General features: G+C 35.6%; 1 protein-coding gene and 1 pseudogene across 2 annotated transcripts; one reads left to right on the top strand and one right to left on the bottom strand.

The window, feature by feature from the left end:
* Positions 1–15,681: 15,681 nt before the first annotated feature.
* On the top strand, positions 15,682–16,614 carry LOC309965495 (olfactory receptor 4P4-like; the record flags this gene model as incomplete). The annotated part of the gene is given in 3 exon segments (XM_082845013.1): positions 15,682–16,303; positions 16,306–16,559; positions 16,561–16,614. Coding segments are annotated over 3 exon segments (930 nt in total).
* A 4,422-nt stretch (positions 16,615–21,036) lies between these two features.
* LOC309965661 (olfactory receptor 4P4-like) lies at positions 21,037–21,955 on the bottom strand (annotated as a pseudogene). Its single transcript has one exon. The product of its transcript is annotated as an olfactory receptor 4P4-like (transcript).
* Positions 21,956–22,387: the final 432 nt, after the last annotated feature.

Below are 22,387 nucleotides of genomic sequence, written 5' to 3'. Positions count from 1 at the left end.
AGGAGAAGATGCAATTCCAATAATCTGGAATGTCATGACAGGTCCAATTGCCACACAGAGACTCATCTACCAAGAAAGGAAGAGGGAATAAAGGATTGATCTGGATTTGCTTTAGACTAGATGTTTATAAGATTCTCAGTGTCCTGAAGAGTTGAGCAGACTTGCCTCTAGATGATGCTATGGGTTGAATTATGTTCCCCCTCAGACTTCATGTGTTGAAGTCCTAACCCCCAGTACATCAGAATGTGACCTTATTTGGAGATAAGGTCTTCAAAGAGACTTTAATCAAATTAAAATGAGGTCATTAAGGTGGGTCCTAATTCAATATGATTGGTGTCTTATAAAAAGGGGAGATTTGGAGACAGACACATACACAGAGAAAACACCATGTGAACATGAGGACAGCCATATTTGAGGCAAGGAGAGAAGCCTGGGACAGATCTTTCTCTCACAACTTAGAAGGAACCAATCCTGCCAACATCTTGATTTCAGACTCTAGCCTCCAGAACTGTGAGACAATAAATTTCTGTTGTTTAAGCTACTCAATTTATGATAGTTGTTACAGCAACCCTATCAAACGAATACAGTTAGGAATATGTTGGCTCTTTGGTGGTCATTGGTAGTATCCTGATGGGGTGAAATGGTCAGGGAAAGGTGATGCATAGGTACGACCAGACATTCTTGAAAAAGAAGTGGATCACACCTGGAATTCACTTCCACTCTTTGGGTAAACATAAGCTGGGATTCCAGAAAGTGTTTACAAGGTTCACTTCCCTTAGGCGAGGGAGAAAGCTGACTCATATTATGGTAGTAAATAATGACAATAATGCGTGTTTTCAAGGACCAGGAATTCACCAAAATAAGTAGATTCTGTGAAACAGCCAGCCTGAATCATCGGATACTTTTTAAAGAAATAAAGACATTTAGCACCCACAATAACTGGAGCAGGGTAGATAGCATGCTTCCTAGTAGAATCCGTTAAATCACTTGTGTTTTTTTTTTTTTTTACATCTTTACTGGAGTATAATTGCTTTACAATGATGTGTTAGTTTCTGCTGAATAACAAAGTGAATCAGCTATACATATAAATATATCCCCATATATCCTCCCTCTTGCATCTCCCTCTCACCCCTCTAGGTAATCACAAAGCACCGAGCTGATCTCCGAGTGCTATGTGGCTGCTTCCCACTAGCTATCTATTTTACATTTGGTAGTATATATATATTTCCCTGCCAATCTCTCAATTAGTCCCAGTTTACCCTTCCCCCTCCCCGTGTCCTCAAGATCATTCTCTACGTCTGTGTCTTTATTCCTGTCCTGCCCCTAGGTTCTTCAGAACCTTTGGGGTTTTTTTTAGATTCCATATATATCTGTTAGCATACGGTAATTGTTTTTCGCTTTCTTACTTACTTCACTCTGTATAACAGACTCTAGGTCCATCCACCTCACTACAAATAACTCAATTTCCTATCTTTTTATGGTTGAGTAATATTCCATTGTATATATGTGCCACATCTTCTTTATCCATTCATCTGTCAATGGACATTTAGGTTGCTTCCATGTCCTGGTTATTGTAAATAGTGCTGCAATAAACATTGTGGTACACGTCTCTTTTTGAATTATAGTTTTCTCAGGGTATATGCCCAGTAGTGGGATTGCTGGGTCGTATGGTAGTTCTACTTGTAGATTTTTAAGGAACCTCCATACTGTTCTCCGTAGTGGTTGTAACAATTTACATTCCCACCAACAGTGCAAGAGGGTTCCCTTTTCTCCACACCCTCTCCAGCATTTATTGTTTGTAGATTTTTTTGATGATGGCCATTCTGACTGGTGTGAGATGATACCTCATTGTAGTTTTGATTTGCATTTCTCTAATGATTAGTGATGTTGAGCATCCTTTCATGTGTTTGTTGGCAATCTGTATATCTTCTATGGAGAAATGTCTATTTAGGTGTTCTGCCCATTTTTGGATTGGGTTGTTTGTTTTTTTGTTATTGAGCTGCATGAGCTGCTTGTAAATTTTGGAGATTAATCCTTTGTCAGTTGCTTCATTTGCAAATATTTTCTTCCATTCTGAGGGTTGTCTTTTGGTCTTGTTTATGGTTCCCTTTGCTGTGCAAAAGATTTGAAGTTTCATTAGGTCCCATTTGTTTATTTTTGTTTTTATTTCCATTTCTCTAGGAGGTGGGTCAAAAAGGATCTTGCTGTGATTTATGTCATAGAGTGTTCTGCTTAGGTTTTCCTCTAAGAGTTTGATAGTTTCTGGCCTTATATTTAGGTCTTTAATCCATTTTGAGCTTATTTTTGTGTATGGTATTAGGGGTGATCTAATCTCATACTTTTACATGTTCCTGTCCAGTTTTCCCAGCACCACTTATTGAAGAGGCTGTCCTTTCTCCACTGTACATTCCTGCCTCCTTTATCAAAGATAAGGTGACCATATGTGCGTGGGTTTATCTCTGGGCTTTCTATCCTGTTCCATTGATCTATATTTCTGTTTTTGTGCCAGTACCATATTGTCTTATTACTGTAGCTTTGTAGTATAGTCTGAAGTCAGGAAGCCTGATTCCTCCAGCTCCATTTTTCATTCTCAAGATTGCTTTGGCTATTTGGGCTCTTTTGTGTTTCCGTACATGGGTTCGTGCCACAGTGCAGGAAGATCCTGCATGCTGCGGAGCAGCTGGGCCTGTGAGCCGTGGCCGCTGGTCCTGCACGTCCGGAGCCTGTGCTCCACAATGGGAGAGGCCACAACAGTGTGAGGCCCGTGTACCACAAAAAAAAAGGAAACAAAAAAGACAGTAGGCCACATTTGGTTTGCAGGTCACAGTTTGTCAACCCATGCAGTAGAATGTATTTCTTGATTGTTCAAGGTCCAAAAATATCTCTAGAGCAGTAGGCAGGTGTCCTCTGAATGGTGGTGCAGGGACCTAGCCTTCTTCCAAATTGTGCCTTATAATAATGTGATTATTCTCATGTAATTATAATGTAGTGGGAGAAATAATAATTTGCTTTAAGCAATACTGCACTTTTCTGCATTGTCACTGTGCATAACATTTTTTGTTTTGTTTATTTATTTTTCTTTAAGCTTTTGTAAGTGTATTAAGAGTGCTCTTCACATGTTGAGATACTTTAATAACAACCAAGATATTTCCTGGTTAACAAAATCACAATAGGATTTTGAACTTTGAGTTGAACTATAATGTTAAGTTAGAATTGAAGGGTTAAGAAAGAAAACCAAAAGACATTTTAAGCAGAGAAGACATTCTGAGCCAAGGTAAGAATTTGAATGTTCAAGTTTTTATCAGTTAGAAGTAGAGTTTATGCAGGTACCGGTACAGGATAAGATCGGAGGACAAGAGGATCCAAACTGTGTAAAGAATGCAATTAGGTTTAGTGCTGTTTGTTGACCTTGTAATAGAGCTCCATGACAACAGGACAAGTATGTAATAATAAAGAGGTTATGGTTGTAAAAAGTTGTAGACATTAGGAATGAAATTGATTCAGTTTTAATATTATACTCATGGCATTCAATTAGGTTCCATTAGTAGCTGATGTAAACAGAAAGAAGTAACTTCCATTTTCATTTTAGTTCAGAAGCGAGCATTATGTTCTTGACAGCATCTCACTGCAGGTAAATCAATGGTTCCCAGTAACTATTAATAATTGTATAGGCACCTGCAATGTGAAGTAATTAACAGTGAGATGTATATATGGGAACTAGAGCATCTAATAAACCAATCAAGGACGTGAAGATTTCTGGAATACAGAAGAAAAACAAAAGGAGACTCTTACCAATGTTTTCAAATATCTAAAGGCTAAAATGTGAAAGAAACACTGGCTTCTTTTCTGTGTCTTCCAGAGAGAAATTTAACTTTAAATGAATTAATTTACAAACCACAGGAAAACCAGTTTCAGAACAACAACCACCAAAAAGGATTTTCTCTCCAGAGTGTCCAGAAACAGAATAGTATGAATGACTCAGAGTCTCTGGGTTGTTTAGTTTCACTAAAAGGATGTAAGAAGGGGCTATAGAGATATAAACTTTAATGTAAATGAAGGGAAAGGGGTGGCTCTTCAGGAAGAATGCAGACAAAAAATAAAACTTCACAATGTCTCTCTGCATTTCCCATATTCTGTGTCTAGTTGTTACATTTGTCTAAAGCTTTCACTAGATCACTTTATGTTTGGTGTTCTCAAAATACTCTATTGTTTTTAAATTATATGTACAATTCTCAAAACCCATAATTTATACATATCTAACATGTTGGTTTAACTGCCCATCTAATAAAATACCTATTACAGTAATTAAATAGTATACTCTAACCATCTTAACAAATAAGGATTCTGTTCAATGCAAGCTTTATGAATCCTTGCCTATAATTGAGGAGACCATTCCTGTAAGCATATGTAAATACAGCATATTTTAAAAAAATAAGAAATTCAATTCAAAATAGCCTCTCAAATCCAGTATTATGCATAAATACATAGTTATAGATAGATACGGGTATTTAGATATAGATACTTCTGAGAATGGAAAGTATGAAGTGTAGCCCATTATTAGGACTCTGGTTTCTAGGATAACTCAGTGTGATTACAGGCAATTTTCTTTATCTTTCTTTGATCTATTATGGGTCTCCAGTCTGACACATATTTCAGAAAAGATTAAAGAGTTAAGGTAAATATGATAATGAGTCTCTTAAATCTATGTCCAGTATTATTTCCTATTACGCAAGAAGCAATTTCTTTCTTTTTTTTTCCTTAAGTTTATCCTAGCTTGACATAATGAGAAAGAAATGTTGGTTTTCCCCCAACAGTCCCAATCTCTCTATTGTCTATTTTTTATCTCATTCTCAGCAAAAGTACATAGTAATTGGTAGAATTTTTTTCACAGGGTCTAGTAGTATAAAATCCCTCTGCAAATGTAGCAGAGTATGAACTTGTCTTTCCCTTACAAGTGATAAAATAGAATATCCACTAGATGGCAGGGTGATACCATAATTTAAATCAAGGCACGAATAATGTACATTAATTGCTTTAGAGAGAGTAACAGAAACAAACAGAAAACAAGATGTTCGTGGTTTAAATACAACCTTGAAAATTTTTTCTTCTGTAAAGGAAAAACGTTACCTGTCATATCAACAAACAAAGGATGCTGAGGCCATCAAGCCATCAGCCACTATCCGGGCACCCCTACCTCCCACCCGGGACAGGGGAGCTCTGAAGGAACTCAGGCTGGAGACAAACGTTGCACCCTGAGGGGACTCAGGATGGAAAAGTACAGGATACTGGCTCCAGTTAAGGCGCATATCAAAGGAATGATTTCAAGGAGCCCAGACTCTTGCGTCTTCCCATACACAGAAAAGCGTTAAATTCATTAACTTGAGCTATCTGGTTTTCTATAATTAATGGTAATCTTCTGATGCTCCAACTACCTGGTTTTTGTTGCAAAATGCATATATATCCTGGCTTCTCCCTGCATCTTCAGAGCAGTCTCTTAGAACTATCTGACAGGCTGTCTTCCAGGTTGAAGTCCATAGAATAAAAAATAATTCTCAACTTTTAGGTTGTGCTTATTTTCTTGTTGTTGACAATTTCATCTCTCAGGAATAAGGAAACACATGCTCAAAGATGGGAAATCCCTCGACCACATTCAAGCATCAACTCACCTTTGATTTTTATCTTTGTTTTTCCAATTTTCAGTTCTGAACTAGGAGTGATGTGTTGGCTTTCGGTCACTTACACAATCACACAGTTCGAGTAATAAATAGTATTAGCAGTTCATTTCAATTCATTTTATAATAAGTAAAAACACAAATAAAAAGGTGATTAATAACATGTACAGATATTAGTATAAATATTAAAATCCTTACAGAAATGCAAACCTTCCTAAAAGTAAAGAGCAAACAAAACAAAATGGTGAAAAGGTATTAATCTATTAATACACACACACATCTATACATATGTATGAATGTATATGATGTAAAATATCATGTATATGACATAAAATATTACAGAAATGAACCAGAACATATTGATTATATTAATAGATTTAATGACAAAGTTAAACCCAACACTATCCTATATACATGAGAAACTCATAAACGAAGAGATTCAGTAAAACTCATTCACTAAAGAATGAGTTAGCAATTCCTAAATTAATTTCATTTTCGTGAACAGAAACTATTCTGAATGATTTGAGTCCTTTGAATTTGCTGTGGCTTGCTTTATGATCCAGCAGATAATCAAATGTGGTATATTTCTAATGTGCAGTGAAAAACACATGTATGCTACGTTTGTTGGTAGTCATATTCTATCAACATTAACTAGGTTAAATATGTTAATTACGTCATTTAAAACGTCTACAACCTTAGACGTTGTATTGCTTGTTTACTCATCAATTGAAAACACAGGTTACATACAGTCTCCTATGATGATACAGGACTTGTCTATTTCTTTTGTATCTCTGGGACTTTTCCTTACGTATTCTGAAGATCCAAATGTGCATTGACATTTGAATTGTAACCTCTTCTTAGAAGGTGAACATGTATGTCATTATGAAATTATCTTCAGTAATTTTATTTTATTTTAAACCTATAATGTCTCATATTGTTATAGATGCACGGGCTTTCATTAGAAAGACTTTGCTTTGTAATATATTTTTATTTTTACAATGTCTAAAGTAGATGAGCACATGCCTAACTTACTACTGAGAAATTTTACCCAGGTCTATACCTCACAGAAACATTTTATTTACGTTCACCAAAATATAACAAGAGTCTTCAAAATGCCGCTATTCATAATTTTTACTGAAAAGTAAAAAAATAAATAAACAAAAAGAAACTTAGAAAACCATCAACATTTTATGTATAAAATTTGGGGTATATTGATACAGTGAGACTATACAGCAAAGAGATTTGCAAGCAACAAGATGAATAAATGTTATACATATGATGATCAAAAGAAGCCAGATACCAAAAAAAATGCTATGTATAGTTTTATTTATATAAAGTTACAAACAGGTAAAACATTAGTATTACAAGTTTAAATAGTGTTAACAAAAAATTAATCAGTGGATCTAAGAATTGGAAAATTTTATGTGAGCCAAATTTGAGGATTATAACCCAGGAAGAGCATCTCAGAAAGCTCTGAGAACTGTTCTACCAGTTAGAAATCAAGGCACAGTTATGTAAGTTTTTTGAGACAGATTGCTGTACATCAAATAACGTATTATTGACCGTTTACGTAATCTAGATCTAAGCGTCATCATGGTGGGTCATGTGACCCCTTACAAGCTCAAGAAAGAATGCTGTCTTTTAAGGAGTTGTTTTGCTTATGCTGGGAGAATGTTTCTCTTTATGGTTGAGCATGTATTCCTGCCGATAGGGGGAGGTTTAATCGATGCATAATGCAGATACACAATGCACAGTGGGGAAGAGAGAAGGCCAAAGGCCAGAGAAGGATTTTCTTATGTTTAAATTTTTCTTGTCTTGCCATAAGATATGAATTTCATTTCATAATAGTAATCTCTTGGTCTCCAAGCTCATTAAAAGGTGTGCTTACTTTGTGAAAACTTGTGGTGCTGTTCATGCACTTTCCTGTATGCATATTAAAACATATATATAGTTTGCATATTAAAACATATATACATATATATAAAGATACATATATACCTTTATCATATATATGCCAAAATCATGACATGTTATAAAGGAGAATGAAGACCATAGAGCTTTAAATGTATTAAAAGAAACAAATACTATATTACAAAAAAACAGGAATCCATAATGAAGTTATAAGTTATTAATATGCATATATCCAATGACAAAGCAGCAATATCCATAAACCATATACTATAGGAGATGAGAGGAGAAAAAACAAACACTCTCAATTCAAAGTAAAAAGCAACAACAACAAACATTTAGTAATTAAAGCTGTAATCCCAAATAACACAATCGTATGTATATCCCAGAACCCTACTAGTAAGGAATAGAATTTTCTTCAATTGTTTCTAAGCAGTTTAAAAAATTGACTATATTTTAACCCATGTGTAAAACACAACAAATTTATCAATAATAAAAATAATAAAAATGTAAATATCATTTATTGGTCACTAATAAATATAAGTATAAATAAGGCAGTCCATTTAAAAATGTAAAAGCATGCCATTAAAATATTACAAAGGAATAATATAGCCCACAATAGCAGAATTACTATATGAGATATACTCTAGGTGATTGTCAAAATAAATTATATGGTATTGCATATTGATATCAGTAAAATGAAAATAGATAAAACATTCCACTTGAAAGATCTAGAAAAAGGCCTTTATATAGTGATAGCACCTAAAATTTAATCTTCCCACCCAACTTCCCTGAAACTTTTCAGACCAGGGAAATCAAATGAATAGCCCACACTTTTTGCATCACTGTGAAAAAGACAACCCCTTGAAGTGAAATTTGCCTGTAAGTAGATAAATATTCATCAGAAGGAAAAAGGACTATCTCTGGGCCTCAAATTACCATAATTCTATGTGTGTATAGTGAAGAAATCTGAAGAAACAGTTTAGAAAAGAGAAAAGAAATTGGAGATCTTATTAGTGGGACAACACAGGTAAAATCAATCATGAATTTCCACTTACATAACCAATAATAGTCTGATAAGAAACAGCCTTGGCTGCAGGAAAAAGGCTAGCAATTGTATAGGATTTGAGGTGAAAACTTTGGGGAAAACTCTTTCTAAGAGAAAGGAGAAAAGGAAAAAGATGACAGTACCCTTTAGAGTTGTAAATTTAAAGAGAAAGAAGATAAGTAAATTATGTGAAGAATCTTCCAGAAACAAGATGAAACTCACACAAAGGATCATCAAGACCTCTCAGCAGCCACGCATTTTACGTATAGAGGGATTCGTATATCGATAGGTATATGCACACATATATGTGTAAGTATGTGTGAGTATACATATGTGTGTATGTGTATACACACACATTTCATTTCACTATACTACAGAAGAAAACAACCTTAAGTAGAATTCTTGTAAGCCACCCAAAACCCACAACTTAGTCCCCTAAGTGATCAAAAAAATCTGTATCCATATAATTCTACTATAAGGGGAAAGGGGGAAAAACATAGAATGTGTCAAAACATTCCAAACAATGAAAGTGTCCCCAAAATAATACCACGTGCACACAGACACACACACACAGCAGAAGAAAACTAGAATACTCTACATTGAACTAAATCTCCTTAAAAAAATCATTTGGAAATACTAAAAATATGTCATCAATATAAAATAAAACATGAATAGAAAAAAGATTATGCCAAAAAGTTGATTGGACTCAAGAAAGAAATCAAAGAAAAATCAAGAAATCAAGATTTTTTGAGAAATCAAGATTAAATTACAAGATAAAAAAGGATAGGAGAAGCAGATATTGTATGATTCTGTAACAGGGAAGAGCCAAATCTGACTCCATGTTGGATCTGTTTCTTTTACTTTAACCTTCGTTTTCTGCTGCTTTTGTTCACTAAAAGGATACTGTCTATACACAATGGCCTGCCTCAGGGAACCCTGCCCCCTGCCTGAATGTTAAACCAAGTGCCTTTGCTCAGGGAAGCATCCTGACCCTGTCCACCTGTGCAAGAAAGAAGAAATTAACACATCCCCTCCCCGAGGCTGGCCATTCCAGGGGACATTTGCAAAACTTGTGGCCTTTTTACTTTACTTCCTCATCTCCTCCCCCTCTCTGTTCTATAAAAGAAACTGGCTTCCGAACCCCGATAAGATGGTTTTTCAGTGACTCTAGTCTGCCATCTTCTCGGTCTGCCAGCTTTCCGAATAAAGTCACTATTCCTTGCCTCAACACCTCATCTCCTATTTATTGGCCTGTCGTGGAACGGGCAGAATGAGCTTGGACTCGGTAACAATTCCACTTACATGAAATATATAATAGGCAAATACATAGAGACAGAGTAGATTAAAGGATATCAGTGGCAGAGGGAAAGGGGATGAGGAGTTATTACTTAATGGGTGCATAGTTTCTGTTCGGGGTGATGAAAATGTTTTGGAAATATAGAGTAGTGATGGTTGCACAACACTGTAAATGTAATTAATGCCACTGAGTTATGCACCTAAAGTGCCATTTTTTTTTAATGTAAACACATTTGAGGAATGTTGTCTGTGGGGCTTGAATAAAATGCTGTCAGAGAAGAGAAAATACTGTCTCAGAATGTTACCAAGAAATAAGATGAACAAGTAATCACAAAAAGACTTGGTATTATCTTCCATTACAGGGATGAGGTATATAAGGAGATTGTTTGGATGAATTGTTGACAGAAAACTCAATAGCCAAGGACATTGAGAGAGGAAGGACAACAGACTGTGGTAGCTTTTTAAAGAGTTTTTATTAGACTATAGGAGATGTGTGCTGGGAGATTCAGCGTCCTCCACAAACTGAATTGAGGCAACATTAATATTTTTCTTTTACCTGCAACTCAGTTTTCTTCTCTTTCTACTTCTCTTCTTTCTGAGGTGTGAGTGTTACAAACTTTCTTTCCAGGTCATTAGAGTTTTCTCATAATTGTCCCCATATTAAAACAGAAACTGATCGGTACTTGGTTTCAGAGGAAAAATATGACTTGATTGATATAATTATTTTTAGGTCTTTGAATAATATTAAAAAAAAATTCAGCTTCACTTTGGTGAAGTTATCCCAATGGGAATTTCCAAACTCACAGAGATACTGCCATAAATGTCTGCAAGTTACATATCTCCCAGGTAAAATTGTTTACAAATCAGACAGGAACCATGTGTTGTCTTTGTTTTCATTTTCACCATAGAATATAATAAAAGTGCTATGTAAAAAAAATAAGGAATAGTTGCCAACGTAAATGCTGAAGGTACCATTTTATTCTCTTAAATACTAAAATAAAACTGGGGAAAGACTCTTGAATTTGCTTAAGAAAAAAGCTGCATACCGTACCTTAGAGAGCAGGTAAGTTCTATTTTCAGGATTCTTCAGAATTATTTGCACAGTGAGACTTATTACTACATATTCATTGAATTTACTGGTTAATTCTAAGTATGGTACTGTGAAACATTACATGTACCTTAGATTTAAGCCAAATATCTGGTGAGTTGGACACGAGTTTTCTTTAATCAACCCACAATTAATCAGTGCCCTTAGGTCAATAAGAAATATATTTTTAGAATTTATTATTAAAATATTAATTTAATGACCATTTCCCCCTTGGCTAATGTTTGTTAGAAAACTTTAACCATATTTTATATACAGTCAGCATTTGAAACTATCTACTTGGTAATATAGAGCATCTTTTGTGGCTACATATGTTTTGTTTTTTTTTTTTTTTTGCGGTACGCGGGCCTCTCACTGTTGTGGCCTCTCCCATTGCGGAGCACAGGCTCCAGACGCGCAGGCTCAGCGGCCATGGCTCACAGGCCCAGCCGCTCCGCGGCATGTGGGATCTTCCCGGACCGGGGCACAAACCTGTGTCCCCTGCATCGGCAGGCAGACTCTCAACCACTGCGCCACCAGGGAAGCCCGCTACATATGTTTTATAGAATTCATATATAATAACTTACACTTTCTATGCCAATTGTATAAAATAATTAAAAACATGACAATGATGAATATTTTTCAGAACTTGGGGAATGTTAAGGGGAAACAAAGCAGAAAGTTAGTGATTTATATTCAGTGAAGGATATAGAAAATCTGAAAAGGAAAAACTCCAGAAGTACAGAGTATGTCAAATCACTCTATTCCTACTTCCTATCAATTGTCTGAATGTGTCATATTTATAGTTTGAGTTTCTCATTCCTGTATTTAAACACCACTTATTCTATTACAATTCAACCAAAACTGAGCTATTTATTAAAATAGGAAGTTAATGAAGATGATCTAAATAATCCCTCAGAATGAGTGAAAGGGTGGAGAATAAAGCATAGTCAGGTTTAGTTCTGTACATCTTGGAGACCATCCAGGTTGGAGACCACCACGGTTTTAGGGAAAGTGACCAAGTTTTAACATAAAAGCCTGCTCTCAAGAGTCTAGTCTCCAAGTACACCAGGGGAGTAAGAAATGCGGGAAGGTTACAGGGATGGGTTTATGTGACCTCCAAATGATTTTTGCTAACAGGATACTAGTCAAATAGAAGAACCATTCTAAGTGGATCTTTCTGTGTCTCTATCATTCTGAAGTAAATCTGATTATAAACATCTCTTAAATACATGACAAAACAATGATAATGACATATAATTAAAATGAATTTCCATTTCATTCTATCAAACATTTAAATTACATTTATTCATTAATTTGGCAAATACATACTGAATACTTAAAACAATCAACGTATAAGGTGGGGATATAACAAGGAAAGGAATAGAATTAATAATTTAATTCATGATGAGACAAAGTGCCGTCTGATTGATTAAATTATGAATGCATTATCTAATTCATTGACTCTTTCATAATTCATCATTTCATTATCCAGTCACAATCTTACTATAGGAGAACTCGGTAACTATCTCACTAAATGAGGATTTCAGTAAAGCCTACCTTGGTAATTTTAGTCTTTCTCCCACCTAGCACAATTTCTGGCACATAGTAATTAATAATTTAGAACTTTCCCCACATCAACAGGAGATGAGTTTTATTTTCCTTTCTTTAAAGATTAGACAAGTGAGGTGGCTAAAAAGTTCACATAATCTGTCCCAGAGTCAGGCATCCACTATTCTACATAGATCTGAATGGCATAAATTTTAATTTTTTTTTTTTCATTATGTCCAGGTCAGGGAGAAAATGAGGCACTGGCCCTAACTCTCACCAAGATAAGATTTCCTTAGAGAGATAAGCTAAAGCATTTAACAGTATCTGGCAATAATTAGAAAAAAAAATGAAGCAAGGTAGATAGTTCTAAGAACCAAAAGACTTAGAATATTTGAGTATTCATTGCATGGTGGGCTATAGTGAAATCTACCCGGAAGTGGTAGGAGTTTAAGACACTCTGATAGGATTGAACAAGGATTGATTGGGAACAAGTCCAGCTCCACTGCTGCAGGGAATCATGAGGAATTCCAGGAAAGGATATGTAAGTTTGAACTACAGATGCTGGAGATTTCTATATACCTGGATTGCATAAAGGGAATTTAAAATAGCAGGCTATAAATGATCCAAAGAAAGAGATAGCTCCAGGAGTTTCTGCTTCTTTCTGGGGAAAAGACCAACTTTGTTGTGATTCTGAGACTGGATCAGATAATCTTAAAGGAGATAACAGAGACAATAATCTGAAGGTGAGTTGTAAATTTATTTTGACGTGTTTAGAAAATAAGTAAATAGTTATCAACACCCAGCTGCTGACACCTCCTAATTTGTGTCAGAACCATGGACAGTTCAGGTCCAGAGGCGGTCCTTAAAGATCTAGTTTAACTCCCACAGCTAGCTTACTTATGGTTAAACTGAAGTATAAAAAAGGGATGCAGCAATATTATAAATCAAAGTTAGGAAATAGTACGACAAGATGAAGGAGACAATATTTTGTTTCGTTTTCCAAATAGTCCAGTATTTTAAAGAATATCTTCTAAGTTGATATTATTTATTTTTTAAAATATGAAAATATAAAATGATTCTTATAGATATATTAGTCATACTTTCTTATTTTCTACAGAAATAATTAAAAATAGGGAAATTACTTTCAAGTTATTCAGAAATATAGATTATAGTTTTTGAGTCATGCATTATATAGATTTTGTATTTTAAAAAGTAAATTAATTGATAGGTCTTTTCTCATATTTTCCCCTCTTTCTAATATACTAGACTGAGTGCATTTATATGATTACAATTTTTAAAAGAGGTGTTTTGTATGAAATATCCAAGTATTGGTAAACAAAATAATCTGCATTTTAAAATCCTTTGTTTATTTTCTTGATAATTCATAATCATTTCATTGATTTTCCACTTTCAGCCTGCAAACACACTTTTCTCAAAATGGCATTTACATTGTCTTTTTCAAATATGATTTGACCTGTTATTTGATAAAGAATCTCACAGAGGCAGGATTTTGGAAAACCTGTGAGGGAAAAAAAGGCTGAGAAACGTTAATTGATCAGTTCATGCAGCAAGTGTGAAATAAAGAATAAACTGTGGCTGAATATTTAATTTACAGTGCTTCCCACCAAATCAGAAGACTATAATTTAAGGGAGGAGTTAGAGTAGAGCACTGCATTCTTTTAAATGATTGGGAATAATTTTAAAAGCCTAAAATGTAATTGTTAGTTGAATGAGATGGCTTGTTTGATCACTACGAATATCCCCTCATCATTATTCAGTATGAAGCATATCAAAATGTCATTTTGTGGTCATTGATGATACACAATCTCATACATTAGATTGATTTATGGTTTTTTCTCTTCAAAATCCTACTTTATGTACACAAATTTGAATGGTAATTACACTGAAAGGAAAAAAAGGAGGGGAGTGTTACAGCTTTGAAAATAAATTGTGAATATATTGACTCTGAAGTTATGAGTAAACAAAATAAAATATTTTAAATACTAAGGTCCAGTGTTTTTATAAAGCTGAAGTACAGAATTTATGGTGTGATTTAGTGGAATGACTGTTTCTCAGTAGTTCTTCCTTAGCCTATGATTCTTGAACTTCTACCAGTAGAAAGGTTTTGATTATCCTAAGGTGTAATAGTTATTAACACATTATTAGAGCTGGTCTTACTTTACAGCAATGTGTGGAGGAGGAGAAGGTAGAAATAACAGGAATGAAAGTAAGAAAAGCCAGCCTGAAATACTAAGATGGATGATGTAGGGACAGAAAGGAGCATGCATTTTCAGGATGGCTGATTATTAAGACGAGTTGAAGAGTTTGTGTACATCAATTAGAAAGAAGCCAATTTATGCAAGTGAGTAAGCCATCGTATGAGACTAAAATTCAAACAAAATTTTTTATTATCCTTGAATGCCTTGCTGAATGTCAAAAACAAATATTTTAAAAGTCTGAGATGATAAATGTTTTCAAAAATAGAGATCATTATACTTCGCTTGTTATCCTTTTGGTTGACTATAAAATATAATATTTTATTTGTAAATTAAGCATATTTGTAAATTAAGCACAAGAGAAATATAGCCGATTTTGGCCATGTGTATATGCCTCATGATTCCAAATTTGCTGATTTTTTTCTATTTATCCCCTTTCCACCTAGGAGAGAGAGCAGGAAATTTCTCACATATAACGTTATCCACATATTATACTTCATATATTTGCAGTATTTGTATTTTCACTCGATATTTCATTTCTGTGTGTATTTTCTAATAATAAACAGTGAGAACAGGAAAGAGATATCTGATTTTTTTTTCTACAGTACCATTTCTTGAATTCTACCAGCGCATGATATCCAGTTATGTTTGATAATACATGCCAATAGAATGGTTACGTAAATATACTGCATTCTACAACGTTAGCCTTCATCTCAGGTACCTAAGATTTTAACCAGTAATTAACGTCTTCAAGAAAGGGAAAAAAAGAACTCCAGGAAAGACTTCCTAAATAAAAATCAAATCATTTTCTTCAACTTTTGAACCCTTTCCATGCATCACTATATTTAAATATTTATAAGAATTGATAATTATCTAATTTCAGATGGCTACAAACTGCTCTGAGTCATGGAAAATAATAATAACATCACAGAATTTATTCTCTTAGGACTTTCTCAGAAAAAGGAAATTGAAGTCCTCTTTTTTTTACTGTTCTTGCTTTGTTACATTGCAATTTTGATCGGAAACCTACTTGTCATGATTTCTATCACCTGCAGTCAACTTATTAACCAGCCTCTGTATTTCTTCCTGAGTTACCTCTCTCTCTCAGACCTTTGCTATACCTCCACTGTGACCCCCAAGTTGATCACTGACTTGCTGGCAGTAAAGAAGACCATTTCCTACAATGGCTGCATGACACAGCTCTTTACCATGCACTTCTTTGGGGGGATCGAGGTCTTCATCCTCACAGGGATGGCCTATGACCGCTATGTGGCCATCTGCAAGCCCCTGCATTACACTGTCATCATGACCAGACAGAAGTGTGATGCCATGATCGCTGCTTCCTGTGCTGGGGGATTCCTGCATTCCTTTGGTCAGTTTCTTCTGGCCATCTTTTTACCCTACTGTGGCCCCAATGAAATAGATCATTACTTCTGTGATGTGTATCCTTTGCTGAAACTGGCCTACACTGACCCCAGCAGAATCGGTCTCCTGGTCATTGCCAGTTCGGGCCTGATGAGCCTGGTGATTTTGTGGTCTTGTTGATATCTTACGCTATGATCTTATACACTGTCAGTTCCTACTCTGTAAAGAATCTCCGCAAAGCTCTCTCCACCTGCAGTTCCCACATCACTGTGGTGGCCCTCTTTTTTGCTCCTTTATTCTTTATTTATATTCGACCAGCAACTACTTTACCAGAAGACAAAGTGTTCGCTCTTTTTTATACTAGCCTTGCTCCCATGCTCAACCCTCGAATCTACACACTGAGAAACATGGAGATGAAGAAAAGCCATAAAGAAACGATGGTGCCATGTTACAGGAAGAAAGGAAACAAACTGAAAGACATCCCTGATTTTCACCACTGAGCTTGTTGAATATAAGACTTCTCTACTCTGAAAACTTTAAAATGCATAATGTTTGTCTATGTATTTGTGTCTAGCAACATGTATAGGCTCAAATATGAGCGAAATTTACAATTCCGAGGATTTGTCCAGGCACTCTGCTATGTCTCTTCTAGCTTTATTATTTATCTCTCTTTTGCTCCATTGATGGTTTGGCTGTGTAACCAGTTTGCATATTTAGCAGCAGACTATCAAAGCCACCATGCAATACAAATCAACACTGAGAGCCCATATAGCTCATTCTTATATGTGACCGTATTCAAGGAAGCTAATTCCAGCCACCAAACAATGATTTAAAAGATAATTCCAATCTTTCACTTGCATCACTTAGAGAATCTTATAAAAGATCAAATTTATGACCTGCCACAATATTTCTTAAAAAAATCATCTTCTACTCTGATCATTTGTAGCCAGTGGCGACCTGGAACTTCTCACATGCCTAAGCCCCTCATTAAACTCTTTTCTTTTGTTCTAATGAGCTTTTTCTACCAGCTCTGTTCATGTACAAGCGAACTGCAACTCTCTGATTCTAGCACCTTACAGTGTATTTGTTAAGGGCATGAGTTCTGGACTCAGAATTGCTTACTAATTATGAGGCGTGGGACATATAGCCAACAAAGCCTCTATTAATGATAATAATAGCCCAACAGTCACAGTCTTGTGAGGATATGTGAAGGGCTCAACACTGCCTGTCACACAGTAAGTGCTCAATAAGCATGAGCTATTTTTATTGCCCAACCCCGTTATGCATCACAAAAGTAACCATTCTGACAATAAGTTTCCTCCGGAGCAGTGGGAGTATAAGCATGGGAAAAAAGTTAAGGAACACATATTAATATCATGTTCCTGTTACTGGTGAAATTAAATTTTTCTTAGAGTGGGCAAGTAGAAAATATCAGTTAAACTCAATGGGTACATTTTTTTGGCACTGTACAAGTTAAAGGCAGCTTTTTCAGCAGGAATTGAAAGTCACCCAACATCAGAAATGGCTAGGAGCAAAATTAGGCCGGTGGACAATTGGTTAGGAATGGGGAGAATCTCAGAGGTCTTTAAAAACTTCACTGACATGGGGGCTTCCCTGGTGGTGCAGTGGTTGGGAGTCCGCCTGCCGATGCAGGGGACGTGGGTTCGTGTCCCGGTCCGGGAGGATCCCACGTGCCGCGGAGCGGCTACGCCCGTGAGCCATGGCCGCTGAGCCTGCGCGTCCGGAGCCTGTGCTCCGCAACGGGAGAGGCCACAGCGGTGAGAGGCCCGCGTACCGCAAAAAAAACCCCAAAAACTTCACTGACATAACATACTTGCATGAGAATCTGTTTTCAAATTGTATAGAAAGCCATACTAAATAAAAATGAGTTACTGTTGTTAAGGGTTCCTCAAATGGGTGCATAATATAAAGAGAAAAATAGCATAGTTGTGTTACTCAGTTTAAAATGCCCAGCAAATAAACCTGAAAATATTATGTGCTAGAAATTCTACAGAAATATCGTAACATACTTCTCGTTGTTGTTGCTTTAAATCTAAGTCTTGACCGCTATCCCAAAACTCCTGAGTAGGGCTCACACAGTATACATGTCAGAGAATATATCAGAGCGGGAAAATGAAAGATCACTTTCTGGTGTGAAATAAGCAGGGTCTCTCATAAAAAGACCCGCCCAGCCTCGAAGTTCCCCTCTGTTTCAGAAGCCCCATCCTCCAGCCAACCAGACTTGTATTATTGAAAAGTAAAACTTCAAAAATTAATACAAATGTTTCTGTTTTATTTTTATCCTTGGAATAAAAGTTTTGAATAGGGATAATTAAAGCACTTGGAGTTTGCAGCAACATGGATGGACTGAGAGATTATCATACTAAGTGATGTAAGTCAGAAAGAGAAAGACATATACCATATGCTATCACTTACTTGTGGAATCTAAAAAAAAATGATACAAAGGACTTATTTACAAAACATATATATATATACACATATACATATATGAACTGAGTCACATGGCTGTGCAACAGGGAAGAGCTAAATTGGACTCCATGTTCAATCTGTTTCTTTAACTTTAAAAACCTTTGCTTTTCATTGCTTTTGTTATTATAATCACACATAATGGCCTGCCTTAGGGAACCCTGCCCCTCTGCTTGAATGTTAAACTAAAATGCCTCTGTTCAGCTCACAGGGAGATATCTGACCCTGTTCACCTGTGGATGGCTGCAAGAAAGAAGAAATTAACACATCTTCTCACCAAGGCTGACCTTTCCAGGGGATATTTACAAAACTTACGGCCTTTTTATTTTACTTCCTCATCTCCTTCCCCCTCTCTGTGCTATAAAAGAAACTGGCATCCAAACCCCCATAAGATGGTTTTTCAGAGACACTAGTCTGCCATCTTCTCGGTCTGCCAGCTTTCTGAATAAAGTCGTATTCCCTGCCTCAACACCTCATCTCCGAGTCATTGGCCTGTCATGCGGCGCGCAGAACGAGCTTGGACTCGGTAAGAGCTGTACACCTGAAACTAACACAACATTGTAAATAAACTATACTTCAACAAATAAATAAATAAACAAATACTTGGAGCAAAAAGACATTGGTAATACCAATCATTAAGCAGGGAATTCTAATTTAGCTCCTTCACTTTTGCCCTTCGATCTCCTCCCTTCTCAGCTTCTCAAGAACATCACTTCATTGATTCTCCCACCTTTCTCTGCATCAGCCATTTTTCTCTCTCCAGCTGGATCATTAATATCGCATATAGCTATAGGGAAAGCAGGATGAGATTCTTTGCAATTTAGTGAGTGACCTTACTAGCTCTTGCATTCAGTTCATCCACCTTTCATTACCTTTGGCTAAGGTATTTTACAACTCAAAAATATAGAAGTTGACTCATAGAAAATAATAGCAATGCCAACATCTCCTGGCCATAGAAATATAAATTTGTTTGGTGAAATGCAATTGATTATAGCCCTGTGGGTATTGGGCGAGTTTTGCATCCACTTATAAATTCATTTCAGCACTCCTTACTGACTATAAATGTGTGGTACACTGTTTTTGTCTGAAACAATGGTAACACCTTACTGGTTTCTGCATTAAATTCTAAGTTAAATAAAATCTTTGACATGTTCATTCATTATCTGTATAAAAACCACTTTTACATCCTCTTTTAAAATTTATCCTTTGACAATGATAAACTTTAAAATATTGCTGAAATTAGAAAGAAGCTATAAAAATAGATCCATTCACAGATACCTGCTGTTTAAAAAAATTCAGTGATAAATGAAAGATCTGACAAGCTTTCAGACAAACAATAAAGACAAAGTAAATTTTTTAAAAGATGAATTCAATCATATGATTTCAGCATTTGGACAAATATAGAGACTACATTTTCAGGTACAAAAAGGATGAGAAAATACAATTGTCCTACAGAATTATGTAAAGTAAAATTCAGGAGACAACCAAGTAATAAATATCTGTATAACATAAAAATGTCAAAGATTTACAATTGAGTAAAGCTTCTGTAAATTAAAAAGACTAACAGCTTCCTATTCTTTTCTTTAAAAAATACTATTGTAGTTATACATTTGTTTGTTTTCTTGTTTGTTTCATTGTCTGTCTTCTCCTTCGGTCTCCAGCCTCACTGAGGGCAAAGACTTCCTGGTTTGTCTGTCACTACAGTTATACGCATTCTCTATCCTGAGTTGGATCCAACTTAGACTTTTTAGAGATAGGTGACAGTAAATATTTTTATATGGATGAATTTATGAGACCATTTTGTTTTTTGCTATAGTTCTCTATACTTTTTTTAGATTTTCTACAATATACATATACGAAATTCAGTCAGAAAAAGCATATATTTTTAGAAAGTGGTTTGCCATACAGAGATAAATCAAGAAGCTATCTGAGAACCTGGCAAGAGAACTCATGGGGGCATGTGGGGTTCCCAAAAGAACTTTTAAAGAATAGGAGCCTTTTCTAGGAATTAACTAGAAATTCCAATGTCCTAACAAGATTTTTTTTTTTTCCTCAGAAAAAATAAATCATAAATCCTGGGTCTACTTGCTGTACTTTTAATTCTGGCCATAGTGTTCTCGTGTATTTCCCATTGCAGCTCACCTCAGCCTCCCTCAGCTACCTAATTCTGCCCTGTCCTGAAAAATGAGCATTACATACACATTTCTTCATAGGCCCCGTGTCCCATGTCTAACCTCAGCACTTTGGATCCTGATGTAATAGGAAAATATAATTATGAACTTTGGCATAACTATTTATTAGGGAGAAATTGAAGCTATGGTTTATATCTATGGCAAAGTATACTGATGGGAAATTTCTAAACCCTCAGAGATATTGAGACCTAGTCTACGTATGTGATGTGAAGTTTAACTATAATGTTTGAAACCGAACTTTTCTCATGGCATTTTTCATTTCTGAATTCCTCAGTGTATAGATTAAGGGATTGAACATAGGAGCGATGATGGTGTAAGATAGTGCAAATATTTTATCCTCAGGGAAAGTGGTGAGTGGTCTAAGATAGGTAAATATTGAAGGACCAAAAAATAAAACTATATCACAGTGACATGAGACCCACAAGTAGAGAGGGCTTTGCGTTTTCCTTCAGCTGAGTGATTTCTTAAAGTGAATAATATAATTACATAAGAAAAAAATAAAATCACGAATGTCCTTAAGGTCACCATTCTTGAATTGACAAGCATAATGACACCAGTGATGTAGGTATCAGTACAGGCAACTTTTAGCAAAGGAAAAATATCACAAAAATAGTGATCAATTTTATTAGCACCACAGAAGGGTAACTGGATTATCACAGAAAACTGAGGAAAGGAGTGAACTGCCCCACAAACCCAAGCAGCTAAGACTAGGAGGTTGTACCTTGTCCTGTTCGTGATAATCACGTAGTGGAGAAGCTTTCGGATGGCAACATAGTGATCAAAGGCCATGACTGTAAGAATTAAGACTTCAGTCATTCCAAACAAGTGCTTGGAAAAGACCTGTAACATGCAATTACCGTAGGAAGTGTTTTTTCTTTCCAATAGCAGCTCACCAATTATTTGGGTGTAATGCTGGAGGTATAGCAGATGTCCATGGAGGATAAGTGGCTGCGGAAATAGTACGTTGGTTGGTGAAAAAGAGAACTGCGCCGAATGGAGGTTAGGATCAGAAGGCTTCCTACCAACAAGGCAATATAACAGAATAAAAAGAGCACAAAGCAAAATGTTTTTATGTTCTGGTCATAAGAAAGCCCCAAAAGAATGAATTCTGAGACGTTGCTCTGGCTCTCCATATACTTCAGACTGACATATATTATAAACAGATGGTTCAAATATCTGACAAGAAAAATCATGAATCTGTATTTTAAAATAGCAGCATAATATTAAATTTACCCAAAAATAACATCCAATATTAATTATTCCTTATAGATAGGTCACACCACAAGTTGTCAGGTGAAGCTACTTTCCAGGACCTTCTTGAACAGATAAGCAGAAATTATTGCATTTAGTTACAGAGAGTGAGGCGTTCAAGGAGGATAGATTATATTGGAGCTTTCGAGGGCTAAAGAATCTCAGAACAACCTATTTACCTGCGATGTATTAGTTTTTATTCCTGGATTTGATTTACTAACGTTTTGTTAAAGATTTTTATGTTTATGTTCAGGAGACATAAGTCTTTAGTTTTCATTTCTTGCAGTTCTTTTGTCTGATTTTCGTATTGGGGTAAT

This window comes from Leucopleurus acutus (genome assembly GCF_964270905.1).
Source record: "Leucopleurus acutus genome assembly, chromosome: 8".
Lineage (NCBI taxonomy): Eukaryota > Metazoa > Chordata > Mammalia > Artiodactyla > Delphinidae > Leucopleurus > Leucopleurus acutus.
This window is presented reverse-complemented; position numbering and strand designations above follow the sequence as displayed.